At 41.0% G+C, this 26,859-nt stretch overlaps 1 protein-coding gene across 2 annotated transcripts in view; it reads left to right on the plus strand.

Annotated features, from left to right (window-relative positions):
• The window catches only part of LOC124155337 (opsin, blue-sensitive-like), a 46,871-nt gene extending 20,816 nt beyond the window's left edge, over positions 1-26,055 (plus strand). For both annotated transcript variants that reach the window (XM_046529070.1, XM_046529069.1), the window contains exons 6-9: positions 1,727-1,899; positions 16,630-16,784; positions 23,788-23,889; positions 25,529-26,055. In XM_046529070.1, coding sequence (XP_046385026.1) covers positions 1,727-1,899; positions 16,630-16,784; positions 23,788-23,889; positions 25,529-25,643 — 545 coding nt within the window. In that variant the 3' untranslated portion in view covers positions 25,644-26,055. The remainder of the gene's footprint in view (positions 1-1,726; positions 1,900-16,629; positions 16,785-23,787; positions 23,890-25,528) is intronic.
• Positions 26,056-26,859: the final 804 nt, after the last annotated feature.

A 26,859-nucleotide genomic window follows, 5' to 3' on the forward strand; every position in this document is an offset into this window, starting at 1 on the left:
TTTAGTCTACTTTTAACCTTAAAGATGGAATCGTGTTTACAACCTTCCCGCCAGCCTACTTCTGGTGGGTATTTGCCCGTCCACTCCGCCAAGGTTGTCGCAAAAAGGTCCTTTTTATGACCCCGTGCTCCTTGTGTTCGTTCCCTATGAGCTATTTTCGAAAATTCCGCGTACAGACAGATGTTTGAATTTATTTTCGAACGTTGAGCAATAGAGGGAAGTTGTGCTACGGTGATTTTTGGTTGTCCTCGGATACACGCATTTTGGTTATCCAGAACTCCCGGGAATCTGCGAGGGATTCTTCTCTAGCTGCCTTTGAGCATCAGTCATTCACCAGATAACTATCATCAAACCTGGTAAGAGATTTTAATTTGGAGTTCTTATTCTTATTCTATTTTCATTTGGAGGCTAGGTTTTGGCTTGTTATATATACGTGTAGCAGGCAATTTCTTTCTTTTTAGCTAACACGGACGCCTCTAAAATTGACCCTTTATACAAATTCGATGAATATTTTGTGCTATTAGTTACTCGTTCGCCTGATTTGGAACCAGAACTGATTTGAAAAATAAAAAAATTTGTTTTGGGGAAAGTATTAAAATGCCTAATCCCAAGATTGCTCTTCCAATGCTTTATAACAGTTGTTGAATGCGGAATTCAATAGATGCGATTGTTTTGGTGCCATTGCGAATTATGTGACGGAAACATTTACTCAGAAGGAAACTTTTAAGATAAATAGGGTCTCAGTTATATTCTGAAGCAATATTTTTTTATTCGATTGCAAATTAAATGGAATGGAAATTGTCATCAGAAACCACTCGAGAATGTAAACCAATGAAGACTTTATTTCCCCAGCTCCTTAAAACTTCGATTCCATTAATATCGAACACCGCACGGATAATTACAAAGAAATCCCGAGGCTTGCCGACTGGACTGATGAATTAACTCTTATTATTAGACGATTGGTATGACATTCTGCAGCATGTAAGTGGAAGGGACAGTACTTCTACCGAGTGGAAGTCATGCAATTAAGTGTTGGGGTATGCCCAACAGCTATCATCTATCTAGTGCTAATCTTTTATTTAAATGGAGAAATATAGAAAAAAGGCTAAAATATGTGTATCCTATTAAGTCAATAATAAGACTAACGATATCCGCATAAAAGACAATAAGGTTATGCATAGCAAATTGTACTGTAGGTAGGCCGCATCAAGGCATTCCACACCATCAGAGAGCTGCCGCGGACTGAGCGCGCGGCAAAAACATCGATTATGTTTTGCTTGATGCTAACGGTCGTAGTTGATTTCTTTGGACGGAAATTCTAAAAAGTTTTATGTAATGTTAACTCAATATCTCGGGGTAACTCGGTGATCCTTTTCTTATAATCCCAAATAAACAAAATATTTCGACGAAAAACAGAGTCCTACAATTAGTATCGCATCGACGATAAATATTGCAAGACAGCGGAAAATTAGGTTATACGAAATGTACAATAAATGTGGCACTAAATAGATTATATTTTATACACAATCGCTTGCTAAAAGATTCAATTTTCAAGTTCCGTTGAGCACGGTATTCCCCGAGGCCAGTAGCCAATTTCAAATTCCGCACTCAAAAAAATCGTTTTTGAGGTTTTGTTCAGCTTTTTTCGATTTCAGCCCACTGTGCGCACATTGCAATTGCCTCTCTCTCTCTCTCTCACTTTCTGTGTTGTCGTCGTTTGGTGCAGAGGGCTACCTGACCACGTGCTCCTTCGATTACATGCGGGAGGGGAAGTCGACGCAGCTGTTCGTGATGACCATCTTCTCGTGGGCCTACGTGTGCCCCCTCCTCATGATCGCCATGTTCTACTCCAGAATCATCACGCACGTGCGCAATCACGAGAAGATGCTCAAAGAACAGGTGAGTGACATCGCTAAAACAACGGCCACGATTCCCACGGCCATGGCCTTGCTTTTAATTTGCACGATTCTAACTATCTAATTCACTCGCTTATAACTATCGTCTTGAATATATTTGGATCAGATATAATTGTCAACATACTGGCCGTTTCTGAAATGTAAAAATATCACACGAGAGACAACACAGTGGCAAAATATACAAATTCGAGATAGACGCCAATGTTGACACTGGCTGACTCTGTGCATTAGGGTGTTGCTTATTTTTTAGTTTTCCTCGGATTTTTATTTCTACCTCTTAAAATATGCTATGGGGTTTAGAATGGATATCCTAAAAATTTCAGCCGAATTGCTTAACATTTAGAGGTCGCTCAAAGAGAATAAATGCAATAATATTACATTTTCCCGATTTTTTGAAGTAACATCATTTTCTGGGGTAACGCACAATTTTGCAGTTCTACAGGGCCAAATTTCGCTCCATTTAAACGTCCGCTCAACAGTTTTCCAGGAATACAATACTTTTCCGCGAGCTACAGTCGCGCGTCACCCCTGATGGCGAACTGGCCGCTCGCAGGCCGCATTCACAGTCAACTGATAGGTCCTGCGCCCCTCACTGCCTTACGCCCCCCTCGCGCCTTCCCTAACGAGAGTCGGTGGAAGAAGGGAGGAGTTACCTGTATTGTTTTACACTGTCATAAATTCAGGAGACTGTTTCGTTGAGATGAAGCAGAATAGATGGAACCATTAAGAATGATGTTTAGATACGACAATGTGTATGTTTTCTTACCCAAGTTTGCGTGTTTCACACCTCCTTTAGCCTCATCGCAGTCGGATTTTGCATTTGGCGTAGAGTAAATTTTCGGAGCCGAAACGCTATTGATAAAAACAATGTCGTTCATCACGCGCAAGTCAATTGAAGTATTCCTAATCGGTTCCCAGCAGCTATAGCCGCTTGTTTCGCAAAAAATAGCCTTTGCCTTTGATTCGCGAAGTGATGCAGGTGTTCTATCACCACCACTTAACCCTGAAACAAGGAGGAAATACGAGACTAACGATGAGGTCCGTGGTCCCTTTCCGGACTATTATTTCGAGAATTCAAATAATTCAAGAAATACGTGATACATATATAATAGAGGCAGTGTGCAATGAGCTGTTAAAATTCCAGATTTACTTTTGACGGCAAGCTTCGCAGCAGCTAAAGAATGACATGGAATTGAATGAAAAATTGGATCAGTTGTCTGATATTGCCGCGGTAAATGCTCTGGAAGTTATTCAAAATGATGTGGATCAAGTGCTCATGAAAATACAGAAGCCACCGGTACACCTACTTCAAAGGATCCTAAGCTAGCACTTATAGAGAGAGAGAGTTTTCAAAATATTTTTATTTCTGAAAAACTTCCATAAATTATTAGTTTTAAGTTTATGCTGGCACCAACAAAAGTAATCATCCACATCATAGACAAATGCGCATAATATGAAATGCATTGTAAACTGGCTGGTTTGGGTGGACTTGGTTTACTGGGAGAGCCATAACGCGCCTTCGGCTTCACAAATAATGAGATCCTTAATCTTGCACTTAATTGAGAGAGAGGAGTCAGAGAAATCGGCGCGTCGAGTGGAGAGGAAAAAAATATCTGACGAGTACATCAGCAAGTCTGAATTAAAGAGTGCACAGAAAACTAAGTTGGCCTTGTAAAATCAATCTCTACGAATCCCTTTAATTCGATACTGCTGTTAATGATACATTATTCTTTTAAGAAATGGTGATATCTTAAGCGGTGAGGATGTTTCTGAAACGGATTATATTGATGATAAGCCAAACGAATCATCAAAAAAAGATAGATTGGCAGGAAAATCCTCATTACGCCCCAAAATGCACTGCTCTTTGATGCCTTGGGCATTAACGCGAGAGGAGCGGCAACGGTTCTTGTTGCTACTCTGTTGCAGTAACAGGAGTTACTGTCTACTAAAGGAAATATTAACCAATTCGTTGAATCAAGAAGGAATCATTGAATATTACGTCATCAAATGGTTCTATCAATATCATGGCCGATTGATGAAATAAAAACAACATTAAAGATTCCATAACTCATCGGAACTGCCAGTGGCTTGGCCACTGCTGAGATTGTTCACGACTGCGTTGATGAGTGGAGATTAGCGAACATAATAAAGCATTTCAATTGATTCGGCAAGCGTAAGTAGAGTCAACTAAATGTTTTCATATCTTAGGTTCTCAGTATATCATATTTTTTTGGATTCTCATCAAGAAAATTTCTTTTTTGTCATTAATTAGGTTCGAAGAACAGGGATGTAATTACTTAAAGGATAAACTACAGCAAACACCCGGTATGAAAATCTCAAACATAGTAATGGGCTCCTACTTTCTTCCGCCGACTTTCGCAAGGGAATGCGCGAGGGGCGTAAGGTAATGACGGTCGCTGACCGCAAATGCGGCCTGCGAGCGGCCAGTTCGCCGTCAGGGGTGTGAGGCGCGGCTGTAGCTCGCGGAGAAGTATTGTATTCCTGGAAAACTGTTGAGCGGACGTTAAAATGGAGCGAATTTTGGACCTAAAGGCTTGCAAAATTGTGCGTTACCCCAGATAATGATGTTACTTCAAAAAATCTGGAAAATCTAATATTATTACATTTGTGCTCTTTTAGCGACCTCTAAATGTTAAACAATTGGGCTGAAATTTTTAGGATATCCATTCTGAACCCCATAGCATATTTTAAGAGGTAGAAATCAAAAATACAAGAAAAACTAAAAAATAAGCAACACCTTACTGTGCATGCAGTAAATTTGAAGATGATATTGGCCACGAAAGTATGAAGCGAGTAATCCGTTCGATCGAGAAAAATACTGTTTTGGCACGGGAGAGCGCATTTCAAAATCCCGCACTCGCCTCCGTTCAATAGTGCAGTCGAAAAATGTGGCCGAATAGAGAAAAAGGAACAAAACCGTTTCTCAAATAATTTACTTCAGTGGAAAAACATTCCCATAAAAAAAACCAAACGGCGTGCGAGAGGTCCTTTCAGATGAGAGAATTGAGGTCACAGCGTTGCTGTGATTGGGACGGAGAACGCACTTGACGGAAATGACGGATGAAAATATATTTATATCTCTCAGACCGTAGACTGAAAAATAGACTAAACTTTTCAGATAAATTCAAGAGCAGAGTCTTTTATGAAGAAGTTAGCCATATTTTACGAATGCCAACATACTATACGGAAGATCAAATCACATAAATAAAATAAGAGAGATAGACTGAAGATCAGACATATTCAGAATGTCTTTTTTTACAAGATCGATAAGAGATATTAACGGCAGTGTTAGAACTCATAAATAGATTAGATAATTTGTAGAGTAGCCTACAAACTTATGTATAAATCAATGCATGTTTCTGAATTTTATTATTATTTCTAACAGCATGTGGTAGTATAATTTGTTAGTTTGTTTGACGTTTTTTGGACGGTGTGGTGTGCATGTGGGAGTCCAATTGTATGCTGCATGCTGGTGATTGATCACCCCCTGCCAAACACCGTACAGGTGGCTCGCAGGGTATAATGCTGATGTAGATGGGGATTCGTCACACCGCCGCGGCGGGGTCATTTCAACTGCTTGCGCGGTCAACTTTGAAATTGAAAATATGGTTGCGATGGATTCGAATGGCTCCATGATTCGCAGGCCCCACCCCAATATTTAGCATACAGAAATGCAGGGCAGATCTTTCTCAACATTTCTCAAATATAAAGAAATTGCACCTAACTTCGAGAAAATATTGGAATTTGCGACGCCGTCGCACGGAGGCCGATTTCGCAGGGCACGCACGCACGCGTCACTCCCGTGCTTATCCACGCGCCTCTTATATTAAAGTGACGAAAAACAATCAATGCTAGATAGATACATGTAGTCCTGGGGACCCGACCAAATGACGCCTACTGGCAAAGCAAATAAAATTTGCAAAGCTTGAGCTCATAACGATTAATCCGAGCCTCATTGGTTATGGGAAAATCATGGTTTCAGCAAAAAAAGGCAAAGCGAGGCATGTGGGAGGGGCTTGGCTGAAAGACCTGAAAATGCAATAAATACTGTCAAAATTTCAACACTTGTCTAAGAATTTTGAGATGCCTAAGTACTCGAGCACTTCAAGTCATCCCGGAGAGGATGGTCTGCGCCTGAACTGAAAAATCTCTAATCTATCAGTTTGTTCAAGGCCATGCATTTCACGGAGTTTGTTCAATGCTATCAGGCTCAACCACCATGTGGAATTTGATATTTACAAATAAAAAAAGACTTCGTTGACTTCCACTGATTTATTTTCTTGGTACGTCACGTTCCGATCCGTAGGAGTCATTTTCAGTGCCTTAATGAAAATGACCTCTTTGGACCGAAACATGTCGTAAGAAGAAAATTAAAATTAAGTGGAAGCCAACGAACTCTTTTTTTATTTGTGAAATTAAGTTTGTATTGCATAAAAACTTTTCAATCAAGTGCAAAAAGACCATGTGTTCACGACAAACAGTTTTAACAGGTGTTGAAGGAATTAAAACTTTGCTGCTTGCGCGTGGTGTTTCATTCTTTCCGATACCGGTTTTGCTGTAGAGTAACATGATCAAGGCCTCGATAATGTTATTCCATTACAAAACCATTATCGGAAAGAAAAAACGCCAGTGGAAGCAGCAAAGTGAATATCAAATTCCTTCAACTGCAAGATAAAGGATTCCCACCAAGTCACGCCCACCACTACAACTTAAGAATAGTGTTCATATCACAGCGGAAAAAACTGCAATTTTTCACCAAAAACAATTTATTACTTCCAAACTCTACCCTCGATGAAGTAAGGGTGAGCGTATTCGCATTTCACTGAAGCTTCTCCAATGCCATCTATATGCAGATTGGCAACTTTTCAACAGTGCTTCTTTGGAGAAATTGAGAGATTGTGAGCACCCAATCCACGCTCCAAAATGAGTATCTATCTAGATGACGGTATTCTAACATAAACTACAAGGATTTTCCATCGTATTATTTCAACTGTTGATTTAATTACATATGAATCGTCTATGACATGCATGAGAATATCAAACTCAGTCTTCAGTTTCAATTGTAGCCATGCATTTCAAAAAGGCAATCGGCTGCAATTCGATACGAGCACTTATAGTGGATAGCTTTGGAAGTGCGCTTTGGGCTTACCCTCCGGCTGTGGCGCTGTGCGCACGAATTGGACTTCCCGTGGCATCATATGCTCAGCAGTCCATTCCATCTTGTTCGGTATAGTCCTAAAATTTCCACAGGATTTTTCGCACAATAGACTTGATAGTGACTTTGTGGAACTCCCGTCACTTGAAAAATAAAAACAAATCGACGAGAATGCAAAACAAACATGTGTTTCTTATAAGGACACGAACATAGGTGTGGGCCGTTCATCATTCATCATTGACTCAGAGGAGAGCGTATTCTGCAATGAGAAAACTTCAGCTCACTTGCCGTCGGATCCGAGAACGAGCTCTCGAGGCGATTGGCGGACTGACTCTCCAACTATTGCGAGGTGAACGATCCACATTTTCGACTTCAGTGTCGCGACCGAGACATGCTTGATTGCGTCACGATCGAGACCGCTAGTTGGGTGGGTGAGCAGCAGACACGCTCCTCCTCCAATAGGTCCCGCAGGCAGATGGCCGTCCACCTCGCGTGGACCAGACACTCAAGATATAGTGAAAAATACGACTGCAAAAAATAATTAGGCGTGACTTTGTGGAATCTGCTTGACATAATGTAAAGTAAAGAAAACCTTGTAATTCCAATATTTATGTGGAATCACAAGGTTTTCTTTGCATTATGACAACTGCGAAAACTCAAAGGTGCCTCCTGAAAGCTTCGAAACCCTACTATCGGAGTCAAAATGATGTGCCGCTGTACTTTGCTAATTTGTATCTGAGCTTGTGCGCATGCTAAAGCAACAAATAAATCGTCATTTTAAAGATAATTTTATTTCTTATTTTAATTTATTTTTTGCTCAATGGAACTTTAAAAAATGTAGACACGCGAGTGCAATAAATGACTCCGCGCATCGTAAAATTAGACGTTTTGTCAACTTTGTAACTCATCCTAGGAAAAACTACTTGGTCTACAGTATTCATCTTCCAATATAAGTTGTACACGTCAATATAAATAAATAATATGACTTAGGCGTATTTTTAAAACGCATAGTTTGTTGTCATTAATGAAAATGTTTAAACATTATCTAGTCCTACAATTTCCTCCGAAAGAAAAAATCAAATTAATAGAAACACTTTTTAATTTATTTGTAATTTTTCTATGATCCGAAATCTATAAAAATATTGATATTTGTGAATGTCAATAAAATATATCGATGCCATGTTGCCAAACGGCCCGTTGAATCGGGGCCGCGCGGGACTATTGCTGGTTCGCGGGAAGCGAGGCTGTTTGTTGCACAGGGGAAGGCGTGCAAGTCCGTTGACCCTGCTCCGAGCGTGGATCAAAGAAATATAATGTACTCTACCCATTTCTTGTACATTTAAAGTATTTTCTTCTAAATTATATTGTAAATAAAATCGTTCTTCAAGCAGTAACAATAATCCATATCTACTGTCGGCGTCAAAATGATATGCCGCTGTACTTTGCAAATTTATATCTGGGTTTGTGCGAATGCTATAACAACGAGTAATACGTCGTTTCAAAGATAATTTTATTCTTAATTTTGAGTTTATTTTTTAAATGTAAAGTCAAAATTGTGGACACGCCAGTGCAATAAATGACTCCGCGCACCCTAAAATTTGCCGTTTCTTAGGAAATAAAAATTAAACTGATAGAAACACTTTTTAATTTATTTGTAATTTTTCTATGATACGATAATACTGGATTTATACGTAGCAACATTTTATACGGACATTACAAAAAATACCAACTCCTGAAGTACGATACCACCAGGTCTGCTCAAAGAAATATAATGTACCGTACCCATTTCCTGTACATATAAATATTTTCCTTTCATATTTCATTTCCCGAATCAATCCTCATCGCTGCTACTCCAAGAACTGCTTTTTCGTCCTCCAAGTTGATAATAATGGGTTCGGTGAATTCCTCCTCCAAACGGTCCTTTATCCAGTAGTAGTCTTCTATTTTTTTAACATGCTCCACAGCGTTCTTCCACGTCGACACTGTTACGTCTCCAAGAGCCTGAACACAAAGCTGAAGAACATCTTTGATCTTAGGTGTTTTATTGTTCTTTGCCACCCAGTTTTTGACCCACGCCCAAATCAATTCATTAGCATTAAATTCACAATTTGCGACTGGAGTCCACAGATGTTTTACACTTTTCCCACTTTCCTGAATGACAGTATCAAGGAGATACCTAAAGGTTTTAAATTTCGGTTTTCCTAACTCGATAAGTTCACTTTTTGTCAAAGATTCATAATTATCTTGGGTACCATCTTCGTTGACAGCTGGCTCGATGCGATTCTTAACAAGCCAGTCAATAATTTCTACCTTTGTCCACTTCAAATTAGGATTCTTTGCCTGAGGATTCTGCATGGTGTGATAAGGTGCTTGATCAATTACCAAAACTGATTTTTCCGGCAGATGCCTTAATATTCTTCTAAAACACTACTCGAAATTCTCGAGAGCATTCATCTCGGAGTGATAATCTGCGCCATCCTTCTTCCCTTCAAAGACGAGCAAATTGTTTCTTCCTCGGGTTGGAGAAAACCACTTTCACTTCCAACGTGCAAAATAACCACTCGTCTTCCTGCTCCCGAAGGTGTCAAAATTCCACCTTTCCTACCATCTACCTGTAATAGTGATAATTATTGATTTCATTATTACGCATGATGATTAAATTAAATGTGAAATTGGAAAATTCTCGATTAATAAGCGTAGTTTATTATGGAAATTTGTGATTATTTACCTCTTGAATTATTCCTCGATCAAAATCAATTCCACCTCTGATTTCATTAACTTTCTCCTGCCATGCGTATTTCACAGTATGGTTAAGCCTGAATCACACGATCATTTTTTTTCGTCGCGAAAGTGATCACTATCGAGATCACTTTTCCCGTCGCGAAAAGCAATCGCTTTTGTGATCATTTTTCTGAATCACACGGTCACTCCCGCCGTCGCTTTTTGCATCATTTCCAATATCACAGCTCGTTGTCATAGGACCCACATCACGAAATTATATAGCGTGTTTGTTTATTTATGTCATTCCCATAATTGTCAAACGTTGCGCTGCAATCGCTCCGTAGGGGAATGCGTTCCGATTGGCTGATATGGGGTTTTAGTGACGGTTTTAGCGACGGAAAAAGCGACCGGATGAGTGATGAAAAATAGCGATGGGAATACTCATCGCGATCGCGAAAAACAATTGCCGGCGACGATCATTTTGCGCAGTGATCGCGATAGTGATCACTTTCGCGACGAAAAAAAAAAGATCGTGTGATTCAGGCTTTAGCACCGCACCACGTTTCATCACAATGACACACTAACCAGCCGGACGCTCGCAGTCTTTTAATGGTTCGGAGGAAAAACATTCGTTGATCTACCACTCGCGGATTTTCCAATAGGACGGGCTAATTTTTTAATTTCCGGAATGAGAACCCTAGCCTTTTCAGCCACCTCAACATTGTACTTGAGCTTATGTCAGGAAAATCCTCCAGATCCGACTTCAACCCATCCAGAATTTTGATGGCTGTCGGAAATTCTTTCTTGTGATAAAAATCATGCACTTTTCGGCGAATAACTCCTTGGGTGAATTCATCGAGCAAAATGCGCGATCGTCCGCAACTTTTTTTCGGCGAAGACACTTCACCATCGGCACTTTCTCTTTTTTCTTTCATGACCTTCCGTACAGTCTACATACTCAAACCTGCACAAATTGCTCGATTGTACACCACTTTTTTTGGTGTCAATAACCAAATCACCTGATTTTACCTTGTCAAAAAACTTATTAATGTTGGCGATGGCATCTTTATCGCGTCTTCTCAAGTTTTTCGGTCTCTCTCTTTCACTATTTTCCTCGTTAGAATTATTCGTTCTCAGGTTTTGCAGTCTAAGGACACTTCTCTTTATGGGAGGCATCTTTTACGCACAGAATATTCAGTCGAACTGAAGGAGTAAATGCCTTGCAAAAACTTACTTTCCACTGCGACAATGGAGTTATGGAAGGAAGGTATGGTAACCATGGAGGATGTAAATATTTACAACCTCCTTGATGGTAACAGATGACAATGTATATAGAGGAGAATTCCAAAATTAATGTCCTTCCCATAAAACGGCAAAGAAAGGTGAAAATACATAGGCACCGTAGATGGGAGTATAAGAAAGGATAGCCACACGCTGGGCGCCAGTGGCGCCGAATCCATGGAGCTTGAGGGGGCTCGAGCCCCCTCAAAAATTCGTTATGGGTGTGAGGAAAAAATGTGCCAGGCTTGTCGATTTTCCCCTGAGTGTCAAGGTATCGAGATTGTAGTTATAAAGGTTCTAATGTTGATCATATGACTCCTCTAAAATGCTTAAAAAAACTTAAAACTCACTACTTATAAAATTTCCCGGGGAAAGATCCCCGGTTTGGGCCCCTCAATATTTTTTGTAAGTCGGCGTCCCTGCAGTGGGTGCATAAGGAAGCGATGTGAGTGGATCAAAGATGGATGAATAATATTGAGGTGGCTAATGAGTCCGAATTATCGCAGCCGTGCGTAGGGGTTTTAAGGCAAGCAAAGGCTTTTCGGCCTTTACTACCCTTTTTAAGTATTTGTAGGGAAGTTGTGCCCTCGTATTGTCTCCTCGAGGCCCCGCTTAGTTTGTCTTTCGAAGCGCACTCACCTTCGGAGGGCTTGGACGCGCGGCGGGAGGTGCGGTACGGACATGGATGGGTTTCACGAATTTAAACCATTAAAACAGCGCAAATGGGTTCCAAAGTAGGTTGGAAATAGCATTTTCAGGTTGCTTAATGGATTTCAAAGTATGATTTTCCGTCGCTATTTACATTCTCCTGGTTTCTATATCCTGGTGTGAGCAGAATTAGCAACGAAAATTCTTAAAATAATTAAAAGAGGGCCACTTTACTGAATGGAAACAAGCAGTAGTAAGCACGTTAAGCATACACGGTTGATTTACTTAAAAATTTGATTGATTAAACGCCACAAAGCTTCCTGAAGCTCGAAGAAAAATGTTTCAGTCGCAGTTCACTCGAATGCTATTCTTGAGTGTCGCGCGCAAGACGTGGCAACGCAGCATTCGTTCACTCGGGCGTATTTTGTTAATGTCCATATACGATTTATGCTGCGCATAAATCAAGTATTATCGGATCATAGAAAAATTACAAATAATTTAAAAAGTGTTTCTATTAATTTAATTTTATTTACTTTCGGAGGAAATTGTAGGAGTAGATAATGTTTAAGCATTTTCATTAATAGACAACAAACTATGCGTTTTAAAAATACGCCTAAGTCATATTATTTATTTATATTGACGTGTACAACTTATATTGGAAGATGAATACTGTAGACCAAGTAGTTTTTCCTAGGATGAGTTACAAAGTTGACAAAACGGCTAATTTTACGATGCGCGGAGTCATTTATTGCACTCGCGTGTCTACATTTTTTAAAGTTCCATTGAGCAAAAAATAAATTAAAATAAGAAATAAAATTATCTTTAAAATGACGATTTATTTGTTGCTTTAGCATGCGCACAAGCTCAGATACAAATTAGCAAAGTACAGCGGCACATCATTTTGACGCCGACAGTAGTTTCACATCAGCATTGAATATTTATTTAACATGCACGCTATTTACGGGAAACACGACAAAGGCCGTTGATCCATTCGGCTTCCACTGGCTGCCTCGACATTAAAGCGGAATCGCTCTCGTCAATATTGTTTATACGCAGAGGTCGGGATTCGAATGCATGGCTTGAGGAAGCGAGGACCACTGAGGCCGACGATGCTATTTTGAACAGAACATCGCTAGTTATCATCCAACTGATAGAAGTGGACCGAAATTAACATCATCGTCCTGCGATTTAAGTTAACTTAAAGACGAGCACTTCAGTGAATTAGAGCTAAAAGTTTTAAATGCTGCAAAAGATAGAAATGCCGCTACATATTGAGTGGAAAAAAATTACGCCACGATATTAGAACATAAATAGCTGCTGTTAGTATGATCCAATTATTTTACCACTGATGTTTCGGTCGAAAACGCACAGTTTTTAAACTACGGAAATTTTGATCCAAGCGTTCCGATTGGCTGCGAGTGCTGACGGATGCTCTGGACAAAGTCTGAGGCGAATGCAGACAAAGCATTGTTATGAGTCGTCCAGAGCAACCGATGACTGGGAAAGCTCACGGCCAATAGGAGCGCTAAGCTCAAAGTTTCATTCGCTCAAAAATGGTCTCGAGATTTCAACCAAAACGTAATTGGTAATTTTGGTTGCTGCTGCTACCACCCAGGGGTACAATTTCGAGGCATAGCTTTTCGATCCCAGTAGGTAAAGATATAATAGTCATCCACGGTCGCCTAAAAAATGAAATAGTTTCACTTGATCGCCATCTATTGGATGAAAATCACGACACTGTATTCTAATTTTATGAGCTGTTACTACGCTAACTTAACAATGCTTATGGCGCAGGTATTTTTTGCCTGCCTAAAAAAAATTATGTACCATCATCATGATTACGCTCCTAATGGCGGAGGCAGAATCCCATTCTAGGCGGTCGCTTCAGCCATTTCATCCACGGTTGCCCACAGTGGATGCTCACCCACACTCCACTCATATGTCGCCCGCCACGCGTTTATTGACATCTTTTGTGATGTCGACTCACGAACGAGATCACAGATTGATCCGATCACTCGCGAATACAATGGAACGAAGCGATGCCTCGGAAAACCGAAGTTTCCCCAAGGTTTATTGGCAGATATACTTAATGAGTAGTTGCCCTCTACATTAGGCCGGCCCTTATTTTTCATAATTACGAAAAGTTATGTTTTCCTGGTCTCAAAATGATCCAAATGAGGTCTATATTCACGTGTTAAAATTTGGTTACTTTAAAATAACGGCAACCCGTGCCCCAAGGGCCCTAAGTACTAAGGACCCTCAATTGAGTTTTTTGGGGTCGAAAAAGTGCTATTCCTATGTAAAACGTGAAAGTAAAGTCCTATTTTTCTGTTTGTTTTGACCTATCTCTAAGCGTTTACGAGATATCGTCCGTCGTAATGTAATCCCCCCCAGGGCGCCACCCAGCACCGCGGCACTGCTGAGGTACGGCTCGCACCACTTACTACAGACTTCCCCTCAACCCCCTCCCCTCCCTCGGCAAAGACTTTGCTCACACTTGCAAGATCTAGTCTCTGAAGAAATATGCTTACCTTAGAAAGTATTAAATTTCCATAACAATACTTCCAATCCAAGAGATCAATTTATTTTCACTCTGTCCGTGAATTTCGGTACATTAACCAAAATAAAATAAATTTTTATTGTATTTCTAATTCTCCTTACAGTGCTAGGAGCAGAGAACCACATCTTTTCCTTTCTTCTTGAATACATTGAAATCTATTCCACCAATAACTATATTTTGTTCTCCTCTTTATTTGCGTAAGATCTTTATTTCTTCAACCCACGCACATTTATCTGAGAGATTAACTGCACTTTCCCCGTCGTGCGTCAAAACTTCAATGGTACCGCTCCTTGCAATTTCAAACAAATCATCAAGTTTTGTTACGGAAGATTTTCTTCTCTTCATCTCCACTGTAGTTCGCGCTCTCTTTATGTCGTTGCACGTTCATCCATTCTTTGCGTCATTTTTCTAACTTTTCAATCCCCTTATTGACAGGTATTAACAGGAATTCTAGTTTTGTACCATGGATGAGACGCATTTCTCACGGTTTTTATCGCACTAAATCTTACAAATTTCAAACCCATAAGGTGATAGAGAAAACACACAGAACTTCTCTCACTGTAGGTAAATTTGAGCCGAGTATCTCTTCACTTTCTTTTCCAACCAGTTCAATGCCTGGATTTAATCTTGATTACACGAGTCCACATTTCACCACTTTTCTCCTTACATCCTAAAATACTTAGCACCTTCTATCCTTTGCACACTATACACAAGAACTATCTCTCCACAGTGATCTACATCCGTGGACTGACTACCTCGTTTCGTCTTCCTTGAATATTTCTATTCAATGTTGGAGCCCTGGAAGCCCTGCTCATTCCCTTCATTCCTTTATAATTCGTAGACACAATTGTATCACATGCTTATAATATTTTGTACATAAAGAGCACTTTGGAACAAAGGCTGCTGGAATGGTTCGCGGCCGTATGGCGGCAAAAAATCAAGGTTTAAGGGGTCGGTACCCAGTACCTACATAGGACGGCGTTGAAGGGTTAAAATTGACATTATAGGCTTTAACAAAATTAATCATGACACAAGAGGAACAACCTATTCAATACTGCACCTGTAAATCTTGTCATCAGGAGCAAATTCTTTGCCGAGGGAGGGGAGGGGGTTGAGGGGAAGTCTGTAGTAAGTGGTGCGGGCCGTACCTCAGCAGTGCCGCGGTGCTGGGTGGCGCCCTGGGGGGGATTACATTACGACGGACGATATCTCCTAAACGCTTAGAGATAGGTCAAAACAAACAGAAAAATAGGACTTTACTTTCACGTTTTACATAGGGATAGCACTTTTTCGACCCCCAAAAAACTCAATTGAGGGTCCTTAGTACTTAGGGCCCTTGGGGCACGGGTTGCCGTTATTTTAAAGTAACCAAATTTTAACACGTGAATATAGACCTCATTTGAATCATTTTGAGACCAGGAAAACATAACTTTTCGCAATTATGAAAAATAAGGGCCGGCCTACTCTACATGAATATGGAAGTGTACTTTGTTATTATGCGTAACTTTTTTTGGACCGTGAGGTGCGCATGTGGGAATCCCATTGCATGCTGGTGATTGATCACCCCCTGCCAAACACCCTAGAGGTGGTTAGCAGGGTATTATGTAGAGGTAGATTATACTCTGTCCCCCACGTTGGATCCGGGAGCGCATACTTAATTTAGAGCAATTCATCGACCCCGTTAGACCACATTTGGAATACGCTGCCAGTGTTTGGGATCCTCATGAAAAAGGCATAATAACAGAGTTAGAACGCGTGCAAAGAAGAGTTGCCAGGTACGTGAAAGGTCGTTACGATAGTGTTGTTAGTGTAACTGACCTCTTAGATAAACTCGGATGGGAATCTCTGTCGGACCGTAGATTGAAAAATAGACTAAACCTTTTAGATAAATTCAAGAGCAGTGTCTTTTTTTACGAAGTTAACCATATCTTACGAACGCCAACATACTACGGAAGATCAGATCATATAAATAAAATAAGAGGGATAGATTGTAGAACAGACAGATTCAGACTGTCTTTTTTTTCCACGATCAATAAGAGATTATAACGGCAGCGATAGAACTCATAAATAGATTGCTTGACAAGTAGTGTAGCCTACTAGCCTATGTAAAACTTAATGCATGTTTCTTTATTTTATTATTATTTCTAACAGAATATAGTAGTATAATTTGTTAGTATACGTGACGTTTTTTGGACGGTGTGGTGTGCATGTGCGAGTCCAAATGCATGTTGCATGCTGCATGATGACCCCCTGCCAAACACCCTAGAGGTGGCTCGCAGGGTATTATGTACATGTATAAATGAGTGTTCATCTGTTTCCTTCCGCAGGCCAAGAGGATGAACGTGAAGTCGCTGTCGCAGGGAGACAACGACAAATCAGCCGAGATTCGGATCGCCAAAGTGGCCATCTCGATCGTGTTCCTGTTCATCTGCGCATGGACGCCATATGCACTCGTGGCGCTCATCGGGTGCTTCGGAGACAAGTGAGCGACGACCGCGCGTCAACACAATAACACTCCCCATGTGGGCGCAGCTGAAGCCACCAAAGACAGAAATCGAAAAGGATAGAAAATCACTGAAATAAAAACAATAGAATGTGCTGCACGTCACCGTGCATAATGGGAGCAGTTGAGGCCAATCGGAAGCCCTCTGCATATGGCCCACTTCCATGTAACCTATCACGCATAAAATTTAAAAAAAACTATTAAAATGATGGTGCTTTTAGAGGCGCAAAAGCCATCGCATGAGATCCAAGTAATGTCCCTCCGAGACACAATTTCATTCGGATGAAGTGAGCTAGAAAGTTTGCAAGATGCGCGATTTCCCGTGGATTCAACTGGAGAGAAATTCTAGAGGTTTCTCTCAAGATGGCGAGAAGCGCATGGTTCTTTGCTTCACTTGAGGAGACATTCCATTTTTTCCAGTTCATCATGTCTCAGAATGTGGCCAAATAAGTAGTCCCATCTTCTGCTTAATGTTTTTAGGAGGCTTCTCTTCTCTCCCACTCTTCTTAGCACTTCCTGGTTACTCACACGGTCAATCCATTTTATCTTCATCATTCTTCGGGAGCACCACATTTCGAATGCTTCCACTCTTGACTTCTCTGCTGCTGTCAACATCAAAACTTCGCTTCCATAGAGAAACATATTCCATATGTAGCATCTGATGAATTGTTTCCATACTTCTATGCTTGTATTCTCAGCTGTAAGAAGATTCTTCTTTTTGTAGAAAGCCCTCTTCCCCTGCGCTATTCTACTGACTATTTCTTCCTTGCTTCGTCCATCGCTGGTAATTCGGCTTCCCAGGTAAGAAAACTCTTTCACCTCTCCAAGCTTATGCTTCCCTATGTTAAAGTTTGTCTCAGTCTCCTCTCTCTTTTGCTGCAAACTAATATCTCAGTCTTCGTTTTGTTGATTTTCAGCTGATATCTGGTCATTGTTCTTTCCATATTTGTCGAAGACTTCTTCAAATCCTTCTCTGTCTCGGCTATGAGTGCTATGTCGCCAGCAACTCGCAGCATTCTATTTTTTTCTCCGTGGATATTGGCACCCAAACCCTTCTCCTTCATTTCATTGATGGCTTTCTCGATGTAAACATAAAAAATTATGGGGGAAAGTGCGCACTAGGGTGCCTCTTTTTACCACTTTTTTCCGGGAGCGAATTCTAATATTCGGCAAAAGTTTCGTTCCAGGGTGGGTATTGCAGATGAGATTTTTTTCCGAAATGGTTGATATCTTCTATTCGCCATTTCGCTTTGAAATTTCGAAATTTTTAAAGAAAAATGTAAATAATTTGAATTTGGTTAAAGCGAGCACTTATTTTTTACATTAGGGTCTAATGGTGGACTTTGATAGATATTTAAGACCAATGACGCAAGCTATATGTCTTTTAACTATCGAGAAAATGACCTTTTATCGTGTCCCCGAAAGCAGCTTTGTGGGGTGCAGCCACCTCCATGAGTTGGGTTCTGGATTGTTTGGCTAGTTCCGCTGTGTTGGTGAGCGAGGAGCTGCACATTTGCTAGATGATACTAAAAAAACAACTTTTCCAACCTCAGGGGCGTCAATTTGACCCTTTAGGGACATATAACTGTCATAGTGAATACCGAATGATAGTTTCCATCCTCAGTGATATCTCCTTACACGAACACATAGCCAATATAGTCGGCGATGGCATAAAACAGCATGATCCCATTTTTGTGAGTACCCATTGACATTTTCAGGAATGATTTCGACTGAAAATGTCACATTTGGCGTCATTCATCGCATGCATAGAGTCAAATGAGGTGGTGTGTTGCGGGTAGCCTACCCCAAAAACTGCTTTCGGGGACACGATAAAAGGTCATTTTCTCGATAGTTAAAAGAAATATAGCTTACATCTTTGGTCTTAAATATCCATCAAAGTCCACCATTAGACCCCAATGTAAAAAATAAGTACTTGCTAAAACCATATTCAAATTATTTACATTTTTCGTTAAAAATTTCGGAATTTCAAAGCGAAATGGCGAATAGAAGATATCAACCGTTTTGGAAAAAAATCACATCTGTAATACCCACCCTGGAACGAAACTTTTGCCGAATATTAGAATTCGCTCGCGGAAAAAAGTGGCAAAACCTGGCACCCCAGCGCACACCCTCGTCTCGCCCCTTTTCCTGCTCTTGCTCCTGCGCAGTTGGGCCCACATTTGATCACAGCTACTTGGTTTTAATGCAAATTGTGAACGATTCTACGATCATTGTACAGCACTACGATTTCTAACAGAATTATAAGCTCTGAAATCCATTCCACGCTATCAAATGCCTTCTCTAAATTGACAAATGCCATGGAAGTCGGTTTTTTCTTATCCTTTCTCCTCTCTATGAAAGCCTAGGAGTCAAAATTGCTTCTTTGTGCCCTTGCTTTTCTTAAATCCGAATTGGTCCTCATCCAGGAATTCTTCTGCTCTTCGTTCTATTCTACTGTAAATTATTCTTGTCAGAATCTTCGACGTATTTCTCGTGTGGGTTATGGTCCAAAACTCTTCGAACTTCTCCGCTCTCTTTTTTTTTGGGGTATAGGAATGATGACGTTCTTCTCGAAGTCACTCGCTACGTAAATGTCCTGTTAAGTACATACATGTCGTCGATAGTTTTATACAGTTGAGTTAAGAACTTTTCTCCTGCAATTTTGATTGCTCTGCTGGAAATTCATCTATTCCTGAGGGGTCTTATCCTTTCGTAGGTCTCATATTGCAGCGTCAAAGTCCGATCTTAAGATGCTCGCTCTAATGTCATCCTTTTCCACTTCAATTTCCTCTTCGATAATTTTTGGGCTAAGTTTGCTCACGTTGTGTAATTCCTCCAGGTATTCCTTCCATCTCTCGGATTTGTCTTCTTTTTCGATTAGAATATTTCCATTCTTGTCCCTTATGGTATTGCATGTTGTGCTTCGTTCCTTGAAATGGTTCCTCACTATTCTATACGCCGCTTCCACTTACCCTTGTACGAGGTTATTTTGCACGTCCCATCGTACGTTCCTCATTCACGCTTCTCTTCTCTTTCCTTGCTTTGCGGTAAATCTCGTTCTTTATCCTCTTGTAGCAAGCAGACCTTCCACAATATTCGCATTCTTATGCTTTCTCCGTTCTTATATGAGGTGTAGGAATTCATCCGTGATCCATGGCTTTTTCTTAACAAATTTTCTTCTTCCTAGAACTTCTCTAGCGGCCTCCTGAAGCCCACTTTTGATATTTGTCTTTTTATTCTCCACCGGTTGCTCAGTCTGATCTAATCCTCTCCAATACTTCTTGAAAGGCCTGTTGATTTTTTGGCTCCTTGAGTTTCTCCAATTGCCATACGTTGATCACTGATTTATTTAATTCCTTGAATTTCAGATGGCATTTCATCATCACTAGATTATGATCACTGTCGATATATGCCCCCGGGTAGCTTTTTCAGTCCTTCAACTTGTTTGTAAACCTCCGCTTCGCTAAAATATAGTCTAGTTGAAATGTTCTTTAGTCTCCTGGCATTTTCCATGCATATCTTCTTCGCATGTGATTCTTAAATGGCGTTCGGCAATATCCCTCTCTAAATTTTCTCATGTAAACAGCAGTAAAGAGTCTGACCACATACGTCACACGGCTCTTGTGTTGTCACATGCAACTCACACTAATTATGTATCCGAAAACCACGCCAAGGTGACTCCCCAGGTGAAAATTATACGCGTGACGTCATTAGTGTGGATTGCTTATTGGAAAATCTGCCTCCATTTGGTTCTTTCCATTCATCGACACACGTCGACACAAGTCGACTTGTGTCACGGTTTTCGTGTTCTATTTTGTGATTGTCGCCGACTGTTGTGGCGACAATCGGCGACAACAAACGAATAAGCGCAGCAATAGGGAAGTGCACTGATTTTTTTATTGCTGAATTTGAAAGTTTAGCCTAAAAAAGAAACATTAGTATAGTCACTTTTATTTCCTGCATCTGGGGTATGCACTTTAAAACGTTTTGAAAGTCGGAAAATTTCATGTTGCGCTGAAACACAGTGCCTCCATCTTGATTGAGATGTGACGTCACAAGGCAGTAGTCACCAGTGGAATACCGCTGTATTGCGTCGCCTTCTTTAGCGCGGCGAGAGTTTCCGGGAATCGGTGGAGTTTGCTTCCTAAAAATGTCGGCTAGTATGGAAAACATGAATTCAAAAAAGAATTATAAATGATTTTTTGTTCCAAATTTCATCTCGACGTCGAAACAAAAGCATGGAGAAGAAATTCATTCCCGTGCCTTAAGCACAAGCCATACGGAATAAATGGTGCAAGGCTGCTCCTGACTCTTACCTATCGATGATATTCTGTTTTGAAGATCATTTGAAGGTATTGTAAGATCAAATTGATATTTATATTATAATAATTTACTTAATAGGTACCTCAGTCATATCAGAAAGTGTGTTGAGTCAAAATATAGCATCTTCCGCGTAGACCTATGTAATGTATAAACTGAAAGTAGTTTGGTTAAAGAATTATGGCGCGACCGTTCTTTTACACGACCGGGCAAAATGTGTACTTTGCCCATGATATGTGCATATATGATAACAAACGATTTTTGTTAAAGTTAATCTTTATTTGTTGAAACTAGTACATTTATAGGTGATACAGATATAAAGGTACACGGCAGGTCGCGCGGCGTAATTTATACTCCACTGGTGACGGGTTCATCTTGCCGATCAAAAACATTTGCTACAATACCTCGAACTTTGAAAACTCGCAATATAGGCAGTCAAAGTACATTGTAGGAATACACGAGACTATTATAGCCCAGAATGTACGTACAATGTTGAAATCCTTGGTTTTCAAAGATTGACGTGTTTTATACGCCAGCGCGCCCGGTCCAGGGTTATGAACTTTTGTTTAATCCTATTTGTTAATTGAAATTATATTTCAGAATGGTTCTTTTAGCACTGCTACTGAGGTAAACTGGTAGGTACTGAGTACTAGGTACTGAGGTAGGTACCTACTGAGTAAGTAAACTCCCTTTGGAGTAATGTGAATTACAAGTGTTCGAGATATAAGGCATTTTATATTTGTTTTGTGTTCTTATTAATTATGTCTGTACGCATATTGTTGCTCGCCGCGAGCCATTAATGGTATGTGCTCTTGCAAGAGTGGTTTTCATTTTTAATGCGGAAGTTGGTCAGTATAAGAAAAGAAAAAATTAACATTTTAGCGCACACCAACCATTGTAGTCGTCGTATCTCTGTGTTTGTAATGACACTGCGAAAATACCTAAACGCCATTATGATGATAAAAAAATTGTGTCATGTCTATGACTACTGCAATTAAAATTATTGATTAACTTGACGCCGTATAATCACAATGAAGGCAACAAAATATACTGCCATGATGAAGTCTTGAACCATGGCCCTCAGGGTGGGAGTCGTACACGCTACCACTACACCAACTGACCCATTTGATAATGGCAGATATTTTAAATTAATATATGACTTGTGAAAAGTACCGCATGAAAATTAATTAATTACAGCCTAACTAAGGCCCTAATTGAAAAAGACGGAGTAAGGTACGTGGTCTCCCCTTGTTAGCCTTAACGCCTCGCATTTCTGTGGAGCGTTGAACCTGTCCTCCTTTTCCAAAAATTCAGTGACCATAAATACATCAAAGTTTGGTATACCATTTATAAATCGTTGGAATTTTCCTTCTCCCAACCAAGATTATCTTTTCTTGAACCCATCCTGGACAGCGAACCATTGCAACAACCAGCCAGCACGGAAATAAGGCAAACATCCCATGATTCTAGTTGCGAAGGGCGAACATTCCGGCCGGCGTGAATACATACGCAACGAATAAGTCTTGCAGCAAACGTCTGAAATAGGTTTATTAGTTTGACTCAGTTCTTACAAAAAAATTTTGGCATGATAAATGGCATTGTGCCAAAATATACCCTGCGAAAAAAAATACCATCATCTATTTATTAAAGATTCAATGTGCTATTCGCACTACTCTTATCAAACTTGAAGTTGACACGTAAATAAATATTAATATATTACGCAATGATGAAGTCATGTACTCAAAAGAGAAGCAGCCACATATGTATTCTGAAGATATTTTATGACAGAAAAAAACGGATACCCTCAAATTCAGTAATTTTTCTATGCAATAATAGTGGTAGAACTAAACGGCGCAGAAGCTGCCTTCTGCTACTGCCTTGTGACGTAACGGCCAATATTCAACATGGACACCCGTTTTAGCAGCCTTTGAATTTTTCCATATTTCGGACGGTTATCTCGAATCAAGTATTCACTATTAGGATTTAAACTGTGGTTTTACGACATTATGTTATTCTGAACTCTAATTTAAAAAATGTGTTTGGTGCATTTGAAACACTAGTGTACTTCCCTATTTGAGAGTTATAAGCAGTTTCCGTGAGTCAACACTAGTCGACGCCTGAGTCGCATGAATGGATAGAACCCACTGTGAAAGTGTATGTGAAGCAGTGGATAAGTTATCATTTAATATTAATTTCCTCAGTAAACGTTACGATTTTCATAGCAACCATCTTCAGGGCTCATGAATTCTCTTTCTCTTCCTCATGACGGATTAACTTCCCTCATGGCCATAAATGCCATCGCCAAAGTTGGCAGCTGAAGTGAATTTAGATAATTTATAAATTTGAAACATATCCAACCCAATGAGAAAACTATGTCATAAAATGAATGTTAAGTATTATAATACAAGATGCATAATTTTCAGAATTGCACTAATGCATTCCTCTGCTCATATTCAATGTAAGACAAGCGACGACTCAGATGGAAGACACTGGGCTTTCTGGCCCTGATCTCGCCCAACTAAAGCGAATCATTATTATTAGTACGGATAATTCCGAAGTCGGGTTCCTCTCCATTTCCTTGCATTCCGCGAATGGCCCTGAATGTGTATGCCGCATGTCATGCAACGCACTGATCTTTGTCTCCTTCCCTGATTGGCTGCAGGCACATGATGACGCCCACCTTCAGCATGTTCCCAGCCATCGCGTGCAAGACAGTGGCCTGCATCGACCCCTGGATCTACGCCATCAACCACCCGCGATTCAGGTACCTACTCTTCCTCACACACGCCCTGCATTCACCCATTGGAAATTTCACATTTATTCGTGGCAACGCCATTAAACTCAAGTAAATAGACACAATCCAAATTATGCCTCCAAATTATATTCCTTTAGCATTTTAGCGGGCGAGTTTTCCTCGCCCCCTGGTGGTGAACAACAGAATCATCATTCAGAGCGGAGCCATTCGCTTAGACAGCATCTAGGGTTCGTGGAGACGTCTCATCAGGACGGTATTCACTTTGGGGAATAGAGAGAAAAAAGGTCTGCTGGGGCACGATCGGGAGGCGCCAGGGAGGAATGCCATTTATTGCAGAAGGTGACCACGAACAGTGGATGGTGTGAATTGCTCCGTTTGATGTTTCGCTCGTTCTCGTGCAGGGGGCGCTAGACCAAGCGAGGAAAACTCGCACGCCGAAGAGCAAATTGGAAAAACAATCGATTCACTTGAGCTTAGGAGCGATATCACAAACAAATTTCATTTAAGTAATTTGTTCTCATTAGTTGAAATACGCACCTTGTATTAGTATTCTTATTATAACTTTATTGGCATTTGCGCAGCATCTAACCATTTTGTAGCATAGCTTCAGCTTCAGATATTTCTCAACGTCGGACCCTTTTGATGGATTCTCATTATGCACGGGTTGACTTAATTTACGAATTATTAGCCATGGCCATTCTTGATGGAATAATCAATACTTTGATTTTTCACCTGAAATTTAATTTGAGACTCACATTTCACAGCACTGTGGCATGTGCACCTGCAGCTGCAGTACGAGGGCGGGCCAATGCGGGGGGTGGGGGGGGGGTCGTAAGAACGAGGTTATGTCGAGGGGGGGGGGGAGAGGCCAGGCTGACTGAGGCTAGGTGCACAATTGTTGTGAGGGCTAAGAGGACGTGTCTGTTGCCATGGGAATTATTAAAACCACACCCCGGAGTACTAAAGAGGGTGGACTCCAAAATGGGCAAACATCTTTCTTGCTCACTCCAATTCCATGTGCATGCGTGAGTCTGCTTGTATGTTTGAGGAGCGATGCATGAGATCACACAGGTGAGCCAGAGTGCTTCTGTTTATACTTATTGATATTATTTCAGCTGCATGTTTGTCTCAGAAAGATTTCTCAAACATGGCGGGCAGGAGCCAAGTCATATTCGATTTTGTCACTGCGGTGGTCTCAGGAAATATTCTAACAATATTGCATGTCTTCAATGATATACTTTCAATATCGGACTCCATTTTTTTAATTGTTAGTTCGAGCGCTTGGTGAAGCAGTTAACGTATAGGTTCCATTTCATGCTCCCACGCTTTCGGCCATCTTGAGTGGTCTCGAGTAAATGAGGATTCTGGGAAGCACTTTCAGCGGTTGCAGCAAGCGTTGGGTCGCTGTCATAACGCCAGGCTTCATTCATACTTGAGACAGACGCTGACCGTTGAGACCGCTTCTCGCGCCCTTTTCTTTCGGTCTTTATTTCCCCTGCATCGGCAACCCCTCTGCACGCGTGGGCAATTTATCATCACTGCTTCGATAAGTGTGTTAGCGGCGTGTGGATGGCCCCCCTGCCAAACACCCTTTCCTGACAAGGTGCCGAACGGCCACTCATACAGTGTGTCTTTCTCATTGGCACAGGGCTGAGATCCAGAAGAAGGTGCCGTGGCTCTGCATCTTCGGACAGGAGAAGAAGGCTGATGACAGCAAATCCGTGACGTCTGGCGCCACCGAAGTCAAGTCGGAGACGGCGTGAACTAAGCGATCCCGTCGACCTGGCAACCACGACGAAAACAAAACAAACTACGAACGCTCTCTCATGGACTCTCTCTCTCTCACTCTCTCTGTGGCTCAATCTCAAAAGTAGTCCCCGCCCATCAAAACGCCTGCGCGTTCGCTGGATGCGAAACAAAAAGACGAGACGGAACCAAGTGAGCACGAATGAGATTGTCTCTCGCTAAGCAGCAGCAGCAGCGGAATGGCGGCCGAGTAGTGGCACCAGCAGCATCATGTATCAGTGGTCCTGAGGAATTACCTCTCATGTATCTATATCCCAAACTCCAGAGGAATCACCTCTCATGTATCACCACGCCTAAACTCCATCTCTGTCTTTGCAGCGTCTCCTCCTCTTGCCAATAAATCCTCACGACTACTATCATTGATTGCAATTCTCTCTTCTTTATTTCTTTCTCGCCCAAGAGAATCCAACACACAGAATATATCAACCAAAGCTACTAATCACGTGGAAAATACAGCGTAGTAGCGGCGGTGTGCAGGATCCAGCCGTGTTGCTGTCGCCGCGAGCGGAATGGAAGCCAATCCATCACTAAACATAGAAAGTGTCTGCAATACAAATGGACCGCGCGTAGCCTCCTTCTCTCGAGCTATTCGCGGACGACGGCCTCAACCTTTTCGCAAATGAGTGGATGACGTCACGCGCTCCTGGCGAGCGGGTCACTATTCCCTTCCTCTCGTGGTCATTGTTTACACGCTCGTCTCCCCGAGTGCAACGGTATCCCTGGACGATGAAGTGTAGTAGGGGCGACAGGAGAGAGATGATTATTAACTTGAGCATATTTCATTCTTTCATTTTTTGATGCAATGCATTTTCACTTGAACACAATATCATTGTGATCTTTTCTTCTACTTTCGATCGGAGGACAATTTTTTGTCACGATATATTTAATACAATCTGACAGGTTGTTAACAAATGCGAAAACATCATACTGTCCTAATTAACGAAGTTGCTCTCCGCGCGGTAGTATTTACATTAAAATACTCAAAAAATGCAATAGCCAGATAACTCTACCTTTTCAACACAAAAAAAACAAAGGCATTACATACCCGACACGGAGCATGCATGTATGCTCGTAAAACTTGAAAAAAATAAATAATTTGAAGTAGGAAATAGGGTAATAATGATTCACAAAATCGACGGTAATTAACTCAGTGACTGGTGCATCCGATCGCTC

This window comes from Ischnura elegans, chromosome 3 (assembly GCF_921293095.1).
Source record: "Ischnura elegans chromosome 3, ioIscEleg1.1, whole genome shotgun sequence".
Classification (NCBI taxonomy): Eukaryota; Metazoa; Arthropoda; class Insecta; order Odonata; family Coenagrionidae; genus Ischnura; species Ischnura elegans.